The sequence below is a fragment of the Ursus americanus genome, chromosome 21, assembly GCF_024610735.1.
Source record: "Ursus americanus isolate L20-20 chromosome 21, mUrsAme1.1.p, whole genome shotgun sequence".
In the NCBI taxonomy this organism is placed as follows: Eukaryota; Metazoa; Chordata; class Mammalia; order Carnivora; family Ursidae; genus Ursus; species Ursus americanus.
In genome coordinates this window covers 6,764,701-6,787,943 of record NC_142147.1, presented here as the reverse complement: position 1 = coordinate 6,787,943, position 23,243 = coordinate 6,764,701, and the positions used below count along the sequence as shown (strand labels likewise).

At 49.8% G+C, this 23,243-nt stretch overlaps 1 protein-coding gene across 1 annotated transcript in view; it reads left to right on the top strand.

Moving 5' to 3' along the window:
* The window catches only part of ABCC11 (ATP binding cassette subfamily C member 11), a 51,034-nt gene that overhangs the window by 21,285 nt on the left and 6,506 nt on the right, over window positions 1-23,243 (top strand). The window contains exons 10-21 of the mRNA XM_087871062.1: window positions 86-289; window positions 1,540-1,677; window positions 1,756-1,852; window positions 3,383-3,472; window positions 6,013-6,116; window positions 8,849-9,046; window positions 12,211-12,437; window positions 12,783-12,920; window positions 14,166-14,352; window positions 18,610-18,699; window positions 20,065-20,254; window positions 21,944-22,103. Of these exons, the coding sequence (XP_087727188.1) occupies window positions 86-289; window positions 1,540-1,677; window positions 1,756-1,852; window positions 3,383-3,472; window positions 6,013-6,116; window positions 8,849-9,046; window positions 12,211-12,437; window positions 12,783-12,920; window positions 14,166-14,352; window positions 18,610-18,699; window positions 20,065-20,254; window positions 21,944-22,103 (1,823 nt within the window). The remainder of the gene's footprint in view (window positions 1-85; window positions 290-1,539; window positions 1,678-1,755; window positions 1,853-3,382; window positions 3,473-6,012; window positions 6,117-8,848; window positions 9,047-12,210; window positions 12,438-12,782; window positions 12,921-14,165; window positions 14,353-18,609; window positions 18,700-20,064; window positions 20,255-21,943; window positions 22,104-23,243) is intronic.

The window sequence follows — 23,243 nt, the reverse complement described above, 5'->3', positions numbered from 1 at the left end:
TGTCACATCTGGCCATCTGGCTGGTTTGAGCACGCCTCACTGGGCTCATCCTCTAGACACAGTGTCTTTGGCGGTCTGTCTGCAGATCGGGGAGCGGGGCCTCAATCTCTCTGGGGGGCAGAAGCAGAGGATCAGCCTGGCCCGTGCCGTCTACTCTGACCGTGAGCTCTATCTGCTGGACGACCCCCTGTCCGCTGTGGACATCCACGTGGGGAAGCACATCTTTGAGGAGTGCATTAAGAAGACGCTTAGGGGGAAGACCGTCATTCTGGTGACCCACCAGCTACAGGTGACCACCCTTCCAGGGCTCTGGCCACGACCGACGGCTACCGTCAATCCTCTCATTGCTGCCATTGATTCCGTAACAAAGTCACAGCGGCTACCCCTTCCTCTCAGACTAGACCTCAGCATTTGAGGAGCGTTGTGAAAAACCTGGATCTCTTCTGTTCTCCACGTGGAGAGGACAGGCTGGTAAAAGTTTTCTGTGGCTGGTAACCATTGAAACCAGATGTTAAGGTCTCCTTCAAGATTTTATGGGTTGGCTCCTGCTATTAAAGTTATGCAAAAAGAAAAAAAATCTTTCAGAGAAGAATTCCCGAAGTCTCATATTCGTTGAGGAAGTGCAGTGACCGTGTGGGGGCAGGGCTGCCTCTCCTCATGCATTTCCTGGGTATTTCCATACTTGGTTTTGGCCTCAAGAGATTTTTATCATTTATCCCTCTCCTTCCATTTTGGCCTATTTTTGAGGGATACAAAATATTTCAGACATAAAAACAGTTTATAAAATAATGTGCTGAAAACCCATGTGTCTATCACCCAGATGACACAAACATAGACCCCCTCTCGGACTGGATTCTGTCTCCTGCCTCCAGTTCCCCTCACTTTGCTGTTGGTCTTTCCCGTGCAGGTCTCCATACCCTTACAACACGTGTATAGATCTCTAGACATGATAAAGTGTCCTTCTGCATGTTTTCAAGCTTTATATAATCGATAGTTTACTTTCTACGTCCTTCGGTAATTTGCTTGTTTCACTCGACATTTTAATTTTGATATCTTTCATGTTGATACCTGCAACTTGATTTAATTCTCACTGGTGTAGCATTTCAATATCTGAATATACCAGAATTTATTCTCCTAGGATGGACATTAAAGTTGTTTCCCATTTTTCAGTTTTACAAAAAAAATGCTTCCGCATCCTTTTATATGTGTCTTTATGCGCATTTGCGAGTTTTGGCGAGTAGAGGTTTAGGATTCCAGTTGTTAGTTCACAGTTCTTACATATTTAATTTTACTAGATATTATGAAGTTGTTTTCCCAAGTATTTGCACTAACCTACAATATCACCTCCCTTTTACGAGAGTCCCTATACCCCCAGTCATCACCAGTGCTCGGACTTATGCAATGTTTCAAGATTTTTTGCCAACGTGGGCATATAAAATAACATTTATTATGATTTAAATTGACATTTTCCTTTTGAATGGTGAAGCTGAGTATCTTTTTGTATGCTTACTGAAGGCCTTATTTCTTCTGACTCTTCAGTATTTAGCATTTTGTGACCAGATCATTTTCTTAGAAGATGGGAAAATCTGTGAAAAAGGAATTCACAGTGAATTAATACAGAAAAAAGGGCGATATGCCGAACTCGTCCAAAAGATGCACGGAGGAGGAACCACACAGGTGATTTCCACCCCACCCCACCCTCGCTCCCCACAGAGAGGCGCACCCCCGCATTTATGGTGTGTGCTTTCTCCCCAGGACAAACCACAGGACACGGCAAAGCCAGCAGAAGACCGTCAGGGGCAAGGGCAGGCCCAGGCCACCTGCCAGGAAGAGCCTGTCCATGACAATGCTGGTAATGGTGCTGGGAACAGGGAGAGAACATTTGCCAGCCTGCCTGGGTCCTCTAGAGGTCCTGGCATTTCCTCCTGGACCCCAGACGGGGCCATGTCCCTCACCGTCCAGGATCCTAGACATCCCATACACAGCTTACAGATCCATGTAGTTGAGGGCTGTGGGGTGCCGACTGTGCTGGTCAGGAGGTCTGAGGATCCTAGAGGTGAAAGCTGTGGGAGGCAGAGCTGAGGGTGTGCAGAGGCCAAGGCAGGGTGTCGGTAGGTTTGGCCTGGAGTAGCATAAATGTAATGTAAGGCATTTAGACATTCATGCATTACATGTTTGTTGAGAGCCAATGTTGAAAACAAAGGTATTACAGATGAGAAATGAATTGGGCCCAGTCTTGGAGATCCAGAAGCTCGGGGCTTTGCTCTTTTCTAAGACAGGGTAGCAGGGCAGAAAGACAGTTCTGGATTTGAATTCCAGCTCTCGGCTTACAAAGCTTCGTGACCTTGGCCCAGCAACATAACCTCTCTGAACCCTCATTTGCAAAAGTGAAGGTAATAGTGCTTTACTTTGCAGGGTTGTAGAGGAGATAAGGTGAGCTCGGGTGCAGGAGGCCTCAGGATAGTGCCTGGATATTGGAGGCTCCTGTCACCAAGAGCATCTTCAGCTGTAAAAGTCGGAAAATGATTTGGGCAGAAAAATAATTGGAAGGACTAGGTGGAGATCACAGAATGAAAGGAAAAGTTGAAGAACGAGGCCTCCGCAATTTTAGGGTGTAAGTAGCAGGAACAGGTGCAGAATCTTTTTGAAGAAAACCTACTCCAACTATTTCCCATCCTGGTGTGATTTCCCTCAAGATTCAAATTCCAGGAAGAGAGCCGTCTTCCCCAGGAGAAATCAAGGTGTTACTAGAAGAAGGGAGAGCCTCGGGCAGAGACATCAGACTTGCCCACAGTGCTGCTCCAGTTGTTGCTGTCGTCATTAGCAACATCGACTGGTACCTCCAGGTACTGGTCTCCCTGCCCTGCTCTAGGACAGGAGTCCGCCTGAGCTCGTGCTATAGCTGTTTTCTGAGGACTTCTGGGAAGCACACTGCTGCAAAGCATCTTAGCAACTAGGCCTGCCAGTTGTCAGATGAGGAAACAGAGAGTTAAGTGGTTTGCCTGAGATGACACAGTATTATAATGACCATTCTGGAACCCAGTTTTCTGGTCCAAGATCATTGCTTTCTTCATTCTCTCCTGCTGTGTCTCCCAACCCATCCAGTTCTTGGAAACCCCAGACGCCCCAGGGTTATTGAATGGCTGGGGATGAAACCTCTTTCTGGGCTCTGGAGTCCAGGTCAAGAGTTACCTTCAGCAGAGTCTTCCACGGAAACATGCTAGTTTGAGCTGGGTTGGGTGGGGCACTGAAGCTGGAAGTTGAAGAAGCTGGAAAAAGGTGGAAGCCAGGGGCAGGCTTTGTAAAAGCTCTCCTTGACCTTGGGAGGACATGCAAGCGATTGAGAGGCGTATCATTTCCTTCTTCTCTTACTCTCGTCCAGTGCCGGAACATCAGCTCACAAGGAAGGAGAAGATGGAAGAAGGGTCCCTGAGATGGAACGTCTACCACCACTACATCCGGGCAAGTGGAGGTATGCTCTGCCAGCTCCCATACTAGGCCCCGGGCTCTCTCTCTGACTGGCCCTGCCCCTGTAACCGGGTCAGACTGGAATGTGTGCGGTCATGCAAAGTAGGGAGGCACAAGGAGTCATGCCAATCATGGGCTTGACTTGCACAATTCCAATCTCAGCCACGGTCAACCACAGTAACTCCACCACCACAGTCCGTGCTGGAAGTTAGGCTTCATGTATGTTACAACGTACCTGGGATTTCTTTTAATCAGGTATGGTAAGACATGCAGACATGGAAATTATTGTCACAAAGGGAGAAGCTATGTTCACAGATCCCTAGAAACAGGAGACATGGCTTGCCGTGCAGGGCCACACAGGGAAGCACCAGGTTGGTCAAAAGGCAGAGGGAAGTGAGAACATGGCTGGGAGCCCTTATTGGGGTTTTTGTGGGAAGGAGTGGGTAAGGCAGGGTAGGTATGCTGAGTAAGCTTAGGATTATATAGTCTGAATAAGTCTGGCGGGTGGGGGGTCGGGCTCTGGGCTATAGGAGTGGTCCCTGGTTATCTGGCACCCGGCCCTGGGGTGATTTAGGGCAGGAATATGGGCCCGCTGGGTGAGTTCGATGCGGAGGTGGTTGGGAGTGTGGGCTGTGGCTTGGTTGGTTTGTACATCCCAGGTGTGCTCACAGGCAGTCATTTGCTGTTTCTAGGAATTAGTCAGTCGTGGGAAGAGCAGTTTCCCCAGGATCAAGGCTCCCACTGCCACAGCATCGAGAATGTAGAAAATAAGAAAATATAGTCCATACGGTACTGTTTATTTAAGGGGTGCTCAAACTGGAAGTCCCGAACCACTAGTGGGTTGTGAAATCCCTTGGGTGGATTGTGAGCAGCGCTGAAAGAAGGTAGAACAGAAGAGAAAATATCTGTATGCGCTTCATATAGTGACATTGTGAAGCTTTTGTTCTGGTACGCATTACAATACATTTCTCATGGCAATGGGAACTGGAAGTTTCAAAGCGGCTGCTTTACTAAGCGGTAGACATTACCAAATTCATATAACCGTACAATGCTACCAACACAAAACCAAGTATGGGATCCTGTACTTTTGAAGTAATTTAAGAGATTTTTGAAAGAAAATATGACTCCATGCCAACTTTTTACTTTTGATTGACTTTGGAACCTAACCCCATGTAAGGTGTATTTTCTTTCTACCTGTCTAGGGGAGAGAGAGGTAGGCTGTACATAGATCACCATCCCTTCCCCTTCCACTGTGGGCACCCCTGCAAGGCAGAATGTAGTGCCTAGCCAGAATGGGGAACAGAAAATACTTGCGAACGCATGAATGAATCCAGCAACCAATTGATCTGTATTTACAAAGCATCGATTATGGGCCAGGCACTGTGCCATGCTCTGGAGGGGAGGGGGTGTAAAGGCATACCCTGGCTGGAGAATTACGACATTTGCATTCACCATATAGCAAGAGAGATCTCTGCGACCAGGTGCAGTCTCACATGTCATCAGAGAAGAGGTGGCTCTCGAGTGGAGCTTAAGGAAGGGTTGAATTCAAGGAAAGAAATATGGGCAGGCTGCCTGGCAGGCTCAGTTGCCAGACTGTGCAACTCTGGCTCTCAGGGTTGTAAATTTGAGCCCCACATTGGATGTAGAGATTACTTAAAAAATAAAATCTTAAAAAAAAGGAAATATGGGCATGGGACACAGACTGGATAGGTAGGTAGAGTGCTGCAGCAAGGGACAGATGCCGAGGAAGGGAATGTACTCTGGGTTTTCCCATCCTCGGCTTTTTTTGAATCCAAGCTCTACCACTTACCACCTCTATGACCTTGGGCCAGTTTCTTCCTCTCTTAGAGACCCAGGAAATGGGGATAGGAATAACAAACTCAAAAATAATGCCTATGTTTAGTACTATGCCTGGCACAGAGTACATAATAGGCACACCACGTAAAAGGTAGCTGTTGTGGGGCACCTGGGTGGCTCAGTCGGTTAAGCATCTGACTTTGGCTCAGGTCCTGGAATCAAGCCCCACACTGGGGAGTCTGCGTGTCCCTCTGCCCCTCCCCCCACTAGTGCCCTTGCACGCGTGGATGGGTGCTCACGCGCTCTCTCTAAATAAATAAATAAATAAGTAAGTAAATAAATAAAATCTTTAAAAAAGTAGCTGTTGTTGATCGAACCCTCAGGACCTGTATAAGGGGAACTACTCTAGAATACTGCTTTGTGCCAGGCACTGGGTTGGGTGTTTGGCATCTTCAGGGTGATCCCGTGCAGCTAGTATGACCACCATCACGGTTTCGTAGGTAAAGAAGTGAATGTCACTGATGTTCGGTACTTTGCCCAGGCCAACATAACCTGTAACTTGTAAAGTCAAGATTCAACCCCTGGGCTTTCTAACCTTGGAACCCAGCCCTTTCCAGTCTTCCAAGGCATCCAAAGTCAATGCGGGTCAGGGAGAGCCAAGGGCTTGGGGTAGCTGAGCAGCTTAAGCAGCCACTGCCTTTCACCTTCTCGTGGCACCTGTGTGTCACCCCTCCTCTCCCTCCCCAGGTTACATGGTCTCTGCCATTGTTTTCTTTCTCATGATGGTGATCATCTTCCTCACGACCTTCAACTTCTGGTGGCTGAGCCATTGGTTGGAGCAGGGCTCAGGGGTAAGTGTCGTGGCGGGAGTGGGGTGTGTTTCTGTGGGCTGGTATGGCGTGGGGCAGCTTCCTACTCTTTGGGCCCCATGAGGGTCGGAGTACGGGTCGTGGAACCCCTTGACAAGCCCAGAGCCTACTATTGCCAAGTCCACAGATGGAAGAGCTCGAGAGAGGACCTCCGAGAGCCAGAACATAGGGGGGCTCCCCCCCCAGCTCCGATCCCCTGCGTTCACAGAATGAGTGATCGCAGCTGATGTTAGTGAAAGCAGGGAAAACACATTTTACTCAGTCACTATTGGCATCAGGGGAAAGAGTTGAGAGCCATTTCAATTTGTGCACAGATGATTTCAATGTTTTAAAGGGAGAATGAATGTGGGGACTCTGTAGATTCAGAGGAGTGAAATTTACCAAGGGTTGGAGGGTGTGAGTGTGATGAGGTCAGTTGGGGCCACTCACTGGCAGTTATCAAAGTTAGGACTCTAATCTTCCACAGAGACTGGGAGACAGAGGCCCTATCCTTCCCGATGGTTACATTTCAAAGGCGTGGTTCCCAGGTCCTTGCGAGAGAGGCTTTGAGTTGTAGGAGCTGCATACTCATAGCTACGAGCGATTTCTAGTAAGTGCTCTGAGAAAGAGAGGTCGGGGGCCTGCCATCAGGTGTTGGCTACAACAAATGGTAACTTCTCCTGGTGGTGGTTGAGCTTCCTCTGGGGGACAGGGGCTGGGGTCCTCCTAGGGACATGCCTTGAGCCACTAGAAGCCATGCTAAAGTTTGGTTAAGGTTTTCAGTGCAGGGGTTTGGATGGAGTTGTTCTTTGTTAAGAACCCCGCAGTTCTCAGCCATTATGTGCTCGTCAATTCATTAATCTTCCCAACCACGTTTTGAGGTAGACACTGTCTCCATTTTACAGAAGAAACTGCTTAGAGAGGAAAAAGAACCCACCCTGAGATGTGAAATCCCCTGCCGGGACTTGAACTTGGTGCTCTGATTCCAAGCCATGTTTGCCTAGACATCTACTTGATTAACTTTTGAGTCATGTGTCAGGCAGGGTTTGCGCAGGAAAACAGAAGCCACTTGAAGTATTTAGAGCTTCCACAGATTTAATATAGGAATTAGAGGCGATGCAATCATTGGAAGGGCTCCAGTGACCTCAGCAGCGGGTAGCACTGAAGTGGCTGATTCTCAGAAGGACGCCTGCAAGCCACTGGCCAAACTCCACGTCCCACCCACATGCCCACAATTGCCAGCAGCGTGTGATGGCTTCTTCTCTTTCAGCTTTGAGATTTCCTGTGACTGCCTCTCTTTGGCAGAATCTAACCCAAGACCATGCTGGCGGGAGTCTGGGAAACCGAGTTCCCAAGCTCTTGCTTGCATCACGGTGAAGAATGTAGAAGCCCCAGGGATGATGCTGGGTGATAATCTAGCACAAATTTCTAACACCATAGAGTGAATTTATCAAGCCGTTCTCTACCCTGGCAGAAGGAAATAGGGCTCGTTAGAAATCAGGCTGCCTTGGGACAAAGATGCATTGAAAGAGAAGTCACTCAGGGAGCTGAGTTTAGAACCATCAGGGTAGAGTGGGTGGTGCGTGGAGGGAAGAGCTGGAGTCAGGAGACAGACTAGTTTGCCTGCTGTTGTGGTCCAGGACAGACAATGAGGGCTTAACACAGGGCAAGGCGGTAAAGAGGAAGAGGAAGGGAAAAGCAAAAGCACCAAGCAGGAAGGTTTTCATAGATAGTTTCATCCCATAGCAGCACCTGAGTCTAAATGTGGCCCCAGGAAGAAGGATTTTCTCTCCCCATTGAATTTCTCCCTGAACTCAGGTGGTCTGACTCCCCAAAGAAGGAAAACTCACTGTTTTCCTTTATTTCTACACAATGCTTCTGATAGCCCATATGCAGGTTTCCCCCCAAATCAACTAGTTCTCTAACTCCGGATACCATCTGTGCTTCCTACAATTCGACTCAGTTCAGACCCTACCTGGAGTTCGTGGAGACTCCCCAGGTTAAGGGCTCAGTCCCACAAGATGCCGGTCATAAGTTGGAGCTCCTATACTTCTGGCAGACCAGCTATCGGTTGGGGGTTGCCATGACCCCCTTTTTGGATCTGATCATTTGCTAGAATGGCTCAGAGAACTCAGGGAATACTTTCACCAGTTTATTAGGAGGGATAAAATAAAGGGTACAGATGAACGGCCAGATGAAGCAAGACCTAGGGTGAGATCTGGAAGGGCTCTGGGTGCAGGAGCTTCTGTCTCTGTGGAGTTGGGGTGCCCAACCCTCCTGGCATGTGGATGTGTTCATCAACCCAGAAGCTTTCTGAACCCCATGCTTTAGGGATTTTTATGGTGGTTTCATTACACAGGCATGATCAATGATTAATTCAAGCTCCAGCTCTTCTCCCCGCTCAAGAATGAGGGGTGGGGTTGATCGTTCCAGTCTCCTACTCGTGGTTTGGTCTTTCTGGTGACCAGTTCTCCATCCCGAAGCTGTCTAGCCCCCTCCCCACACCAACCATCTCACTAGCTACAAAAGACACTCTAATTGTTCCAGAGACTCCAAGGGTCTTGGAAACTCTTATGTCAGGAACCAGAGTCAAAGGCCAAATATTAGAACAAAAGATGCTCCCAGCACCCCTATGACTTAGGAAATCACGGGGATTTTAGGAGCTCTGTGCCAGAAACTGGGAACAAGACCAACTATATTTCTTATCGAACCATCCTCTCTGTTCTTTCTTGAAGACCAATAGCAGCCGAGAGAGCAATGGAACTGCTGCAGACCCAGGCGACATACTGGACAACCCTCGGCTGTTTTATTACCAACTGGTGTACGGCCTCAGTGTCCTGCTGCTTGTCTGCACAAGTGTCTGCTCCTCGGGGGCTTTCACCAAGGTCACCAGGAAAGCATCCACGGCATTGCACAACGAGCTCTTCAACAAGGTGTGGGCCCGGGCATCGGCTGCGGCCCCAGGCTGAGGCCTGACCTTGCCCAGTTTTCTTTTTCTTGTCTTTCTTTCTTTCTTTTTAATTACTAGACTTTATTTTTTTGAGTAGTTTTTGATTTAAGAGAAATTGAGTGGAAAGTACAGAGTTCTCCTATGTCCCTTGCCAATACCCCGGTTTCTCCTGTTATTAATATCTTGCATTGGTGTGGGATGTTTATTACAATTGATGAGTCAATATCAATACATTTATTGTTATTATTATTATTGTTATTATTATCATAATCTAAAGTCCATGGTTTACATTAAGCTTCACTCTTTGTGTTGTACATTCTATGGGTTTGGACATATATATACTGACATGTATCCACCATAAAGTGTTATATGGAATAGTTTCACCGCCATAAAAATCCTCTGTGCTCTACCTATTTATCTCCCCGTTCCTCCAAAATACTGACAACCACTGATCTTTCTTATTGTCTCCATAGTTTTGCCCTTTCTGGAATGTTATCTAGTTGCAGGTGCACCCTGGGCTACTACGTGGGTGGGAGCAGGCCACGGATGCATGGAAGCTCTCCTGCTGCTGGCAGTACGATTCTAAAAGCTTAGTGCCCCTTGCTGGAGGGTCAATGGTCATACCAATGCTGGCTTCTGTTAGCTGAGCACTGTCACCTACAGAGTTGTAGAATTGTCCCCGTTTCCTTTTGAAGTGGTGCTATTATCCTTATTTTACAGATGAGAAGACTGAAATCCTTCTGTGTTATGGTGAGAATGTGTTATGGTTAAGATACCAAGTTGTCTGTGGCATCACATGGCCCCCTGGAAATGTCATGGCTCTCCCCTTCACCAGATGTTACTATGCTCAGGTTCTGGGGTGGGCATTGGGCTTACAGTGGTAAATGAACAATGCAGGTATGTTTCCGGCCATCACAGCCTTATAGTCTATTCAGGAAGACCGATGAGAAAACAGGTTGTTGTACATAGTGTGCAAAATTACCCACTGGATGGGGGCCCATGGGATCCAAAGAACCTAACAGGCACCTAACCACAGCATGTGGGTGGTGGAGAGAAGGATGGGAGTCCAAGAAGCCTTCCTGGAGGAAGGGACCTCTCTGCTATGATCTAAAGGATGAGTTGAAGCACTTTAGCCAGCTTAAATTAGGAGGCGAGGAGAAGCAGAGCTTTCCTGGGGGAATTGAATGGAGTCCTGGAGGGCAGGTGCTCAGAGGGTTAGAGCAGGGGTTTTCATGGGTGCTCTCGGGAGGTGAGGAGGACATCGATCATTCCTTGTAGACTGAATGCAGATTGTGTTGACATTTCAACGTGGGGAGGATGAGGTGGAGGCATTTCCCCGTGCCTCAGATAAAGCAGCTGGCTTGGTGGAACCAGAAAGCAGGAGAGGAAAATTCTACCTGAGGCCAGACACTCTTGACCACCTTTACTCTGGCTTCTAAGGTTCTGACTCTGCACTCTAAGATTCCAAATATATCCAGTGCTCAGGCCTCCATGTGATAATTCCTATTTTAATTTTTTCCAAGTTTTTTTTCATTAGAAAATATGCTTCATATTTAAAATAGTTCCTTTTGGTAGTCCTTTTATAGCTTTATTGCTTTTTAAATTTGTCTTTGTAGTTTTAAATAATCACAGTGAAGGACAAACCTTGGAGATAATTGGCTCCACTACAAGCACAACAAACTGCAAAACCAGATTATTTTGACACTTGCGGGGCACCAGAAACCCTTTCTCCATGTCCCCACCATCTGCTCCTGATCCTGAGTGATGGTGGGCTCTCACGAAGACGGCTTGGTCACATCACAGCTCCTGTGCACTTGTCCCCCTGCACCACACCTCCCTCGCCCCCCGTGAGCGCTCAGAGTCCTGGAGGGGGTGTCATGTATTTCACAAAAGATTCTGCAGAGAAGACGAAAGATAATCGAGAGGCAGGAAAAGTGAGGCAGCTCATGATCGGTCCCTCCCAACCCCACCGCCCCCCCTGCTACCTTAGAGCCCAAGCGTGCGTGTGAACAGCCCTTGGTCAGCTGCACCAGGCACCTGCCGTGAGAGCTGCTGTAAGGGACGCTTCGTGACTCTAATAACTACTATTTATTAGTAAGCAAAATGCACTTTCCTCCTCCCCCCTTCATTCTTTCCTTTGCTTTTGGCCTTAATAGATATGACTAACTTCTATTTATGTCGGTTTCTTGTGTTACAGCTTGAGAAATACATAGGAAGAGAAAGGTGTCCGTTGGTCAGGAGCTCAGTGTCATGAGCCTTTAAGAAATGCCTTCTGTAAAGAGCAGAGCTGTGGGGCCGGGGGGGCCGGGGGGGCAGGGAGCACTGAGAAGTCTGGTCGTGGTTCTGCTGTTAACAACTTGGGTGACCTTGAGAACATTGCTTGAGTTTCCTCATCTGTAAGACGAGTGGTAGAGCCCTTCTAGTATGAAACGTTCTCTGATCTCCAAAGGGCCTCCTGTCCACTGCTTTTAGAGACCAAGTTAGGACACCACCTTCAAGAAGGGGCGGTCATGCTTACATTCTACCCAAGACACCAAGTCACAGGCAACCGCAGTGGAGTTGCTGCTACTAATCTTTGGTGATTCTGGAAACTGGTCCCATCTGTGGAAAATAATCACAGCTAGTATTAATGAGATGCTAATTAGGAGGCAGGAACTGTTCTGAGACTTTCAGTGTATTATCTCTTTTCTTTCTTTCTTTCTTTCTTTCTTTCTTTCTTTCTTTCTTTCTTTCTTTCTTTCAACAGCTTTATTGAGATATAACTCACATAATCCTAAAATTCACCCTTTTAATAAAGTTGCACAGCTCAGAGGTTTCTAGTCTATTTGCAGAAGTGTGCAATCTTCACCACAACTCTGTGAAGTGTCGTTATCATCCCCATTTTACAAACGAGGACACTGAGACTCAGAGGGGTTAAGTAACTTAAGCCCAAAGTCACACAGCAGTAGGTGGAGGAGCTGGGTGACCCTGGAACCCAGCAGCCTGTGGAGCTCATGGTTTTAACCATTGCCCTACACTGTCTCCCCCGCATGTCCCTTAGGCTGGATCCTGCGGGTCTTCAGAGCCTAAGGGTAACTGACGTCTTCCTCAAGTCCCAGGGCAAGGCCAGCAGCTCTCTGTTGATCTGGGTTGCTCTTGTCCCTGCAGGTTTCTGGCTCCCCCATGAGCTTCTTCGACACAACCCCAACAGGCCGACTCCTGAACTGCTTTACGGGGGACTTGGATATGCTGGACCAGTTGTTGCCCGTTGTTGCTGAAGAGTTCCTGCTCCTGTCTTTGATGGTGGTCGCCATCTTGTTCACCGTCAGCGTGCTGTCTCCGTACATCCTGCTGATGGGAGTCGTCTTAGTCACTATTTGTCTTATCTATTATTTGTAAGTGGGTTCTTTGTGCTTGTGAGCTGGCTTTGTGACTTGGGATACAAGGGTGGAATTTACCTCGAACTGGGTGGTTCCTGAGGTGGGTGGCCCAGGGCACTCCCTCTCATCTTTTTTTTTTTTAAAGATTTTATTTATTTAGTTGAGAGAGAAAGAGAGAAGGAGAGAGGGAGTGGGAGGAAGGGCAGAGGGAGAGAGAGAATCTCAAGCAGACTCCATGCTGCGTGCAGAGCCTGACATGGGGCTCGATCCCAGGACCCCATGATCATAACCTGAGCTGAAGGCAGACGCTTAACCGACTGAGCCACCCAGGCGCCCAACTCCCTCTCATTCTTGATGCAGGAAGTTTAAGAGGACCATCAGCTTGTTCAAGAGACTGGAGAACTACAGCCGCTCCTCTCTGTTCTCCCACATCCTCGCCACCGTGCAGGGCCTGAGCTCCATCCATGTCTATGGAAAAATTGAAGACTTCATGAGCACGTGAGTCCTGCTGCTGCCGTCTGAGGACGACAGGGCTGTGGGGACGGTGGGAAGCAGGAAGGGAGGGAACTGAGACTCCGGGAATGGTGTCCTCTTCACATTGTTTTAGCCCACTTACTTCTCTGGGCCTCCAGGACGTCATCAGTGAGATGATGCTTATAGGAATAAGAAATGTAAGTGGCCTGGAAAATGTCTGTAAACCTTAAAGACCTGTGGGTGTTGCATCCATGTATTAACATAATTATTAGTAGGAAGTATTGCTGGGCTCGCGCTTCTCGCATGGTTCTTTCTCTTTCGCTTCCAATAGCTTTCTAATTTTAATAAAATACAAGGAACAATTGCTTTCTAGAGCATACAATTTCCTTCACTATTCAGACGTATAGATTTGCCTTCTGAATGTTTGTTGAAACCAACAAAAACATCCTATGATCGCTGCTGAGCCTTCATTGTATCCTATGACCTTACCCATTTGCAAGGTCAGCTACACACGGTCTGTACCGAACCATAAGATGTTCGTAGTCTGGTAGAAGACAGGAGACACAGACACATGTTTTTGTGATAATCTGGGCTTGAATGTGACTGACAGCATAGGAGAAACGCAGATAGAAGGCCATAAGAGTTCAGGAGAGAAAGAGGTGATCTGCAGCTGGTGGGGGGGGGTGAGGTGGTGTCTGAACTGGGCTCAAAGCCTGGTAACCGTTGAGTGTGGGAGACGGCGTGGGTTCGGTGAACCGGGATATTGGATGAGCCACAGCACCAGCTCTCCCAGCGGCACTGGGGAGCACTCAGGGACTGTGCAGGTGCTGGGACTGAGGGCATCCTGGAGTGATGCGTTCATTCACCTACCAGCTGCTCAGCACCCACTGGGAAGAAGCCGTGAACGCGACAGGCACAGCCCACGCTCCGAGGTGCAGAGATACTGGGAAGGGGTTGCTCCCCTTCAGTCACTCATCTATCGTGTCATTTATTCACTCTCTTTGGCCCAGTTAGAGAACTTACCCCACTGATGAGGAACCAGTCCTCAAGGCTGGAAGAGCCTGTGCTGAGAGGCCTCAGTTGGTCAGAGCCTACTCCTAGGTCTGAGGTCAGGTCAACGCCACGGCTGAGAAAAGGGCAGGGGGGAGGCCCCCAAGAAAAGTCAGGTTCCTGTGGTGGGAGTGGGGTGCTGGATGCTGGAGGAAGCAACCGGTGTCCGTCCCCATAAAACTCTGGGTTAGACAAGCACATGTGGTTTTCTTTTCTTAGGTTTAAGAGGCTGAGTGATACACAGAATAATTACCTGCTACTGTTCCTGTCTTCCTCGAGATGGATGTCACTGAGGCTGGAGATCGTGACCAATCTGATGGCCCTCACCGTGGCCTTGTTCGTGGTTTTCGGCATCTCCTCTGCCCCCTACTCCTATAAAGCCATGGCTATCAGCCTCATCCTGCAGGTGAGGGAAGGGCGCTCATCAGCGGGGGCTGGGCTTGTGGCCCGTGGGCAGACCCAGGGGTCCATCTCATGGGACTTCGATCACACCTTGGGCTTTGGCCGTCTGTGATCTTAGGAGTTCTGTGCTCGGTCTTCGGGATCTGCTGCTTTCCTCCGTTTCCCGGTTACCCTCTGAAGTGGGCAGTCTGTATCGAAAGCTGTTTAATGAAATCTTAGAATATTGGGATTGCAGAGAGCCCACGGGCAGCTGAGGCCAACCCTCTTATTGTGCAGATAGGGACACTGAAGCCCAGAAAGGGAAGGGGTTGTCTGAATGGGCAGAGCATTGGAAGCAGAGCCAGAGAAAGAACACCGACCTCCTGGTTTGCTGGCTGGTACTTTTCATTTTACTCTTCGTGCCTGGATTCGGCTGTCGGACTTCTCTGAGGTATCTAAGGAGGGGTCCAGTCCCTCCCCTGGAACGGATCTTCTCAGGCTTCAAAGTGTGCCTTTGAAGCAGAGTGCGGGGCCCCAGCCTCGTAGGCTTGCTCAGTCTGGGCCCCTGTGCAGCCGACGTGTTCCAGAGCACAGCCTCGGGGCCTCAGAGTCAAGTCCTGCTTGGGCGAGATCTTGGAATCTAAGGTTCCCGTCTGCAGGGTCAGTCCTGGGCAAGGGCCACCGTGGAGGGCTGGGAGGCCAGAGGCTGGCTCTGTAGTCATCTCAGGGAACCCTGGCTGCACAGTTCTGGGGCACCCCTGCCCCAGGGGGCACTCATTAGCTTCCTTCTCTGCAGCTGTCTGCCTTTAGCTCTAACCGGCTCTGGAACTCAAGTGCCCCCACGCCGAGGCGTACTTTTGGGTCTGCAAAGGGGTTCCATCTTGCCCCTTGTTGAACCCCTGCAGCAGGCACCTATTTGCATAAATGCACAATCCTGTACACTCACAGCCGTGCCTGCCGTGTGCAGAGCCTTGTGAGGGCACATGGGCCATGCGGATGGCTGTGCAGTGCTCACACTCGCAGACCGCTGACCGGGGAAATAGTGTGGAATTTCCCAGACACGTGCGCTGAGCTGGCATCCTGCTAGGTGCTTGCTGTGCTTTCTCGCGTGGAATTCCCACCACATTCCACGAGCTACAGCGAGGCGGTTAAGATTGTGTGGTTTAGAATGTGGGTTCGAGCCAGGCGCTGCCCATTATTAGCAGTGTGACTTTGGGGAAGCCTCTCACCCTCCTTGTGCCTGGGATTCCTCATTTTGTGAAAAAGAGATAATAAAATCGAAGATTATAGATTTGTGAGGAATATGTGTGAGCATGAGGGTTCACGCATGGTAAACACCTAGAATAAATGCTCAGTAAACGGGAGCTGTCACTGTTCCTGGCTTACAGATAGACCAGACTCCAGAGTTCAGTAGCTTACCCCGGTTCCCACAGCTGGTGACACTCATCTTCACTCTCTTCCTCTCTTTCTTCCTCTTTCTGATACACAGACACACACACACACACATGGACACACACATGCACCCATGCACACACGTACAGTGCAGAGTTGCCTCCAAGCCTTCCGAAACTCTGGGGACAGTCACCATAAGGTGTCATAAGGGACTTGGAGTCACATAAGGTGTCATAAGGGACTTGGAGTCACTAAGGCCGGAAATCCCTCCTGGTTGCCACATGACATGGGCCAGAGGGGCAAAGATCGGGGCGAGGTTGTCGTGTCCTGGCACAGGCAAGGGGAGGGGTGGGTCTCATCTCTCCCAGGATACACTGGGCACGTGAGACACCTCTCAAGATCTCCCCAGCTGGTTCTGTCACAGGAAACTCATGAGGAGCTCTGCTGGAGGTCTGACTGCTTCAAAAGGACCCTGGGTTTACTTTTTCCTCTGTGTCTGCTGCCCTGTGAAGTATCTCATCTCTATCCTGGGTAGCAGCTTCCATGCCTCCTCCCCTCCCCCGGAAGCCCCCTACCCACCTCCTACCTTCTCACCAGAGTGATCTCCAATTACAGTTTTCCCCGTGTCCCTCCTTTGTTTACAGAGCTCTCAGAGATTTCCTGTCTCCTTATGCCAAACCTAAGCTATGGCCCCTGCCTTCAGGTCCCTCAAATCTGGCCCTATGACCCCAACACGCTTCTCTCCTCTGGTCACACTGGCGAGTCGTTGACCTCCGCATACACTGTCAATGCAATTCTGCTCAAGCTTTGGGGGGCGGGAATCACACTCTATGTTGCTTTGCAACCCTGAGAGGTGTAAATAATAGAGACGCTTCTGGCTGCAAGCCAGCAAACCATAGAACCAATTCAGAATGGCCTTGGCACTCTGGGGCTTGTTATGTCATGTATCCAGAAGGCTGGGGTAGGCTTTCTCTGTTTGTGAATTTAGTGACCTAGCATGAATCCATGATCATTTTATCCTTTGGCCCTGGCATCCACAGCCCGCCTTCATTCGCAGGATTGTCTCCTCAAGGTCACAGAATGGCTGCTGCAGCCCCAAGCAACACATCCTCACCCAATAACCAACAAGGGTTAGAGAGGAGAAAACTTTTCTCTGGTGCCCCATTTTTTTTTTTAAAGATTTTATTTATTTATTTGACAGCCAGCGAGAGAGGGAACACAAGCAGGGGTAGTGAGAGGAAGAAGCAGGCTCCAAGCAGAGGAGCCTGATGCGGGGCTCCATCCCAGAACGCCGGGATCACGCCCTGAGCCGAAGGCAGACGCTTAACGACTGAGCCACCCAGGCGCCCCTCTCTGCTGCCCCATTTTAAGAACAAGGAGCAGTTTCCTAGAATACTCCCATCTGACTCCTCGTGCTTCATTGGCCAGAATCGTATCATGGCTCACACGTAAATCCATCATTGACTCAAGGAGTGGACTTCACAGGATTGTTGTGAGTGAGCCAAGGCTCCCTGCAGCGCCGGGCTGCCAGTTACCTGAGCACAATAGAGGATGTGCTGGCAAGGAAGAAAGAAGGCCCCGCCTATTGACTAGGCAACCAGCCATGTCTGCTACACTAACTGGAGGAAAGCCAGTCTCCCCGGCCTCTTTCCCCCCCGTTAGTGTCATTTTATGATGGCTTCCACCGTCTCTGAGTTCTAAAGGGCCTTCCTTCCCCTTCCCATACTCTTTGCTCCAGTCATAGCCAATGGCGTTTAAGACCCTGATATCCTGCTACCCACTGCTTCCAGAACTTTGTCCCCTCTATAGGGAACGCCCTTCTCCCCCCATTTTTAACCTGCTAAATCCCACCTCTCCTTAATGAAACTCCTGTGCCAACTGCTGCTCTAGTCCTTTCCTGTGACCTTGTCTGGGGGACTGTCATGGGGGCCCAAATGGTGGTCCACATTGCCTCCCACGGTGGAGCACATCTCTCTGTGCTGGCATTCTCTGTTGCATTTTGGGCACAGATCCTGGCCTGGCACCTGGCGTAGAGCCCCCCGGGAGCACGAGTGCATGTATAACGACCTTCTGCCCAGCACCCTGCGCATGGCCTGTTTGCCCACATCTTGGGCCAGAGGGATGGAAAGTGTAAAGATTGGGGTCCCCACCCCATGCCTCTAGGTTCCAGGTGATTCTGTGTATGTCGTTTCCTCTTTTGGGCCTCAGTATCCTCCTCTGGGGCGTCTCCAATTTCTGAGAGTCCCTGAGACTCCTCTGAGCCGGGGTTTCCCTGAAGGCAAGGCCTGAAACAAGGACCTGGGTGTAGGCAGATTATTTGGGAGATGTTCCTGAGAAACAGGACTGAGGGAGCAAGAGAGCAAGGCAGGCAGGGAGGGACAGAATCATGGGCAGGTGTCATTGAGATTGCCGTGCTGGGTCCCCAGCACTCACTTCTACTGGTGCCTCCGGAGAAGGATATCGGATGCTCCCTGGATTGTCCCCCAAAGGCGAGGGACAGGAGCCTTTATCTACTGGCTTGCTTCCCCATTAGTTGAGGATTACGCACGGGCTTTAACCCCCCTGTGTTTCAGGGTTGCAACCGTGCATGGGGCGAGTGGGCTCCTGTGGCTTGGGGAAGGTTTTGCGCAGAAAACAGAAAGACACACAGAGGCTGCTTGAGGTGGGACGGTGCCAGTGGGGTCTTGCCCAGAACTGCCCACCACCCCTGCAGCGAACCTCAGAAGTGGCCTCAGGGGGCACCAAAGGCATCTGCCCCATTTTTGTAGGGAAATTGCCTTGGTTTGTAAAGGCACTCAGTAGAGAATGGCAACCAGTGGTTTTTAGGAACGTCGAAATCCTCCGCGCACCCCGGTCAGCTTCTTGACCTGATGCGTCTCCTTCGTTCCAGCTAGCATCCAACTTCCAGGCCTGCGCCCGGATCGGCTCCGAGACGGAGGCGTACTTCACCGCTGTGGAGAGGATGCGTCAGTACATGAAGGTGGGGCGCGGGCTGGGTGTGGTGTGGGGAGCTCTGGAAGGTGCCACATCCACGCCTGGGGCTCAGCTTCTGTGGCCTCTGCAGGCTCCAGCACCCCAACTCCCTGAGACTTTTTCAAGAGGCAGCTGAGGCTCCCGGCCCTTCCTCCCCATCTTCCCTGGACCTGTGTCTATCATTTCTTAGAAGGCCCTCCACACCCGTTGGCCCATTGTTATCACATCCCTCACCGCTTTCCTGGGTGCAGAGAGAACGCTCTGCCCTTTGTAGAGATAAGAGTTTTGCCCAAGTATAAAAATAGGAATAATGACAATAATAATTGGTATTATTATTGTTCTATGTGTGTCAGAATAGTCAAGAACATAGATCTTAGAGCCAGATCAACTGGCTTCAAGTCCAAGCTTTGCTGCTTGAGTCAGCTATGTAACCTGGGGAGAGATCACAGTCTCTACTTCATTGGGTTATTCCAAAGATTGAATAATATAATATGTGAAGCACTTAGTACGGTGCTTGACCCACAGTAAAAGCTCAATATTTTTATATATAGATTATCTCATAGAATCACAAAACAATTTTATAAGGTTGGTTGAATTATTATCCCCATTTCCAGATGAGGAAAACTGAGGCTCGGTTCAGCTGAGCATCTGGCTTCAGATTACACAGCTGGGGTCTGGCAGAGCCCTTTGAAGCCGGTTCTCCTGCCCCTGTGAACAGGAGCAAAATTCGTGATTCATAGAGCTTTGATTTAACACGGGGACACTGTGGTGTAGCCACATCTGCAGTGAAGAGCTCTGACGTGTGCGGTCAGGCTACCGTGCTTCTTCTCCATCATTCGGGCCTCAGGACGTACCCAGCTATGCTTGGTTCGGTAGTGGGCTCGGGGTCAGGCAGCCCTGGTCTCTGTGCTCATCGCTATGTGATCTGGAGCAAGTCCCTTAACCTGTCTGAGCCTCCGTTTCCTTGTGTGTGAAATGAGGACAGAGGGAGGAGAAGTCTGCACAAGGCGTCTGAGCCAGAAAACATGCCCCACGGGGGTCAGCTAGCTCTGCCACCTTTATTATCACTGTTCTGGGTTTTATTTCTTTAAAGCCCCATACCATAAATTAGAAAAAATTCCCTGCATTAATAACAAGGGAGCTAGCTCTATGGTTTCTCACTCTTTTGGGATAAAATTATATGCATGTCAGGTGAGTGGGGGTGAGATGTTCCCCCTGGGGCATTCCTCTGATGACACAGCCAGTGGCTTGACCCCAGTGAGGGACAGGCTGGGGTGGGTCACGCACCAACAGCTGGAGGCCAGTGGGTCAGCAGGAGATGGGCAGAGATTAATGATAACTGTTGATTTCTTTTTCTCTCTTCAAAAATGAGATGTGTGTCCCCGAGTCTCCTTTGCACATCGAAGGCACGAGCTGTCCCCCTGGGTGGCCACAGCATGGAGAAATCATATTCCAGGATTATCACATGAAATACAGGGACAACACACCCGTTATCCTCAATGGTATCAACCTGACGATTCATGGCCAGGAAGTGGTAGGCATCGTGGGAAGGACAGGCTCTGGTGAGTGGAGTCCTGGGCATCCCCTGTCCTCAACTCTGCCCTGTGGTGTTGGGCCCATTTCAGGGCATGTGTTTACTCAGTGACCCCACAGATGTTTATTAGGCCCTACTCTGTGCCAGACACTGTGAACAAAACCCCAAGTCCCAGGGCACCGGGGGTCAGTCGTTAAGCGTCTGCCTTCGGCTCGGGTCATGATCCCAGGGTCCTGGGATCGACCCCCGAATTGGACTCCTTGCTCGGTGGGAAGCCTGCTTCTCCCTCTCCCACTCCCCCTGCTTGTGTTCCCTCTCTCACTGTGTCTCTCTCTGTCAAATAAATAAAATCTTTAAAAAAAACCAAAAAACAAAACAAAAAAAACCCCAAGTCCCTACTCTCATGGAATCCCACTGGAGGAGATAGGGGTTAAGTGACCAAACCAGGAAACACATAAGGTCATTACAGGTTGTGGTGAATGTCTTGGAGGAAATAAAAGGGTGCTGTTCACAGAGTAATGGGGCTGGGTCTTTGAGCCGTGGTGGTCTGGGCTCTGAGGCCAGCATTTGAGCTGAGACCCGAAGGATGAACAGGGTACAGGGGAGGCGTGTTTTAAGCATGGGGCAGTGCAGGGCTCTTTGGGGGCAAGAGCAGAGCCAGGAGTGAAATCTGAGTCCCCCTTCTCCTTCCTCCCCACCCTTCCTAGACCCCTTAGCCTCTTTCTTTGCCCTCTTTTTTGACCTCTTTCCCTCCCTTCCTCTCCTATTACTTTTCGGAGGTCTGGTCCAAGTATCACTCCCTCCTGTTTTTGCATTATTAAAGACACTGCTCAGGCTTGATTCTTGCCCCACCCTTGTGTGGCTAGGAGCTGCTTCCTCCAGGTAGCCCTCCAGGAAGACTACAGCCCTCCTGGGTCTCCACCTCCTCAGGCCCCCTGCAGGCCTTGCAGTCCTGTTAGGTGAAGAGCTTCCAGCTGTGTTCTTTCAGGTACTCTTCCCTTTCTGCTAGCCTGCAGTTGGCCTGAGAAGCTCTCAGTAGATACTGGTCCAACTGACTGTATTCATTCAGGAGGTGTTTATTGAGGACCTACTATCTGCCAGGCAAAGAGAACGTAAAGGTAGACAAGACACATAGCTACCCCCTGCATTGACCTTCTCTTTTTAGAGCAAAGGTTGAAAACTCAAATGCTTTTGGGGCCTGGCGAGCAACATGCATGGGAGAAATGGGCCTGGGATGTGATGCAAGGCGGGGCGGGCAGTGTGCTGAACTGGAGAGCCCTGTTCTCTCAAGAAAGCAGCTGCGCTCAGCTCCAGCTGCGTGCTGTGTGGGAGGCTGAGGGGCTGGTGTTGCCAGTTCTAGGTTTCAAGAAAAGCATGCAATTTGGATTTTTATAGATGGGGATTTGGATTTTTAAAACGCTGGCAAAGAACTTAAAAAATAACAGTAGCACTGTGTGTGTGAAACAGAATCTATAAATGGCTGGATTTAATCCAGGGGCTCCATTTGTGCCCTTTGATCTAGGCTGTAAGAAAGCTGTTTGTGGTTTGGGGCACCACTTGGAGCAGAGACTCCAGTCCTCTTCTGCTCTCTCAGGGCTCAGGATGACAAGGGATGGGCTACAGAGGGGAGCAGGTCAGGTGCGAACTGCAGGTGTGGCCTGTGCTGCCCCTAGTACAGATCTGGAAACTGAGGTCCCGCTTGTCTCTTGCCCAACAGGGAAGTCCTCCTTGGGGGCGGCTCTCTTCCGCCTGGTGGAACCTGCAGCGGGCCGGATCCTCATTGATGGCGTGGACATCTGCAGTATCAGCCTGGAGGAACTGCGGTCCAAGTTCTCAGTTGTCCCTCAAGATCCTGTCCTGCTCTCAGGAACCATCAGGTGAATGTTGGCCCGTAGGCAGCACGGTATAGAGGCCAGGCTCCTGGGAGGGGCGGTAGGACCAGGATGCCAGGGCTGAGCTGCCTCTGGTTAGCTGGTGGCCAGTGCCTCAGTTTTGGGGCCTCTGATCTCTCCTTGTCACACTGGGGCCACTCACTGGCACTTGGAGTGCCCTTGAAGGTGAAATGAAGTTCTGATAGACACAAGAACGCTTTGTAAACCGTAATGTGCTAAAGGAAAGCAAAGAATAATTTTTATTATTATTTTTTTTAACCTGATGGGATTGGTCAGCTTTCAGTTCACCATTAAGCATTTGCACTGTGGCTACTATATTCTTTTATACCTAGATGTGGTTTATTCTCCTCTCTGCACCCTTGGGGCAACCGAGCTGATGGGGGCATTTTAGGCTGGGAGGGAGCACTTCTTCACGGATGCACATTCCAGGCAGGGGAGAAGTGAGAAATAATCCAGGCAGTTCAGTTGGCAAGCTGGGACTAAACTTGACCCAGATTCATGCTCCCGCTTAACAGCGCACGTTAGCTATGTGGGAACACTAAGGCATGGAGATTGAGGAAACCTAATGCATTAAAAATGAAGCCAGATTCCTCGTGTTTCAGGAATGTTTAAGGGACGTTCTTAGAGGCAAGAGGATAAACTTGACCCTTAGAGCTCTGTTCAATCATTTATGAATTTACTCCTCATTTCTTCCTCCCTCCCACCCCCTCCCTGTTTTTCTCCTCCCTCTCTCCTCCCACCCTCCCGTCTTCCCTCCCTCCCTCCCTCCTTTCATTCATTTAACTTGCCTTTACTGAGCCTTTGCCAGGTCCAGACATTGTACTAGGGACTGGGGACACTTTGATGAATGATCACTGCCCCTGCTGCCCCCAGGACTTCAGATTGTAGTCATGGGGGGTGGGTATAGAGATGTAAGAACCAACAAATTATAATACAAGGAGAGATTTGCTAGTTCAGAGATACGAACAAAGTGCTAAAGAAGCCCAGAGGTAGGACAAGTAGCTCTACGGGTGAATCCAGAAAGGCTCCACAGGGGAAGGGATATTTGAGCAGGGCCTTGAAGGATAAGTAGGAGCTTGCCTGGGAGAAAAAGGGGAGAAAGTCCTTCCAGGGAGAGTGCATAAT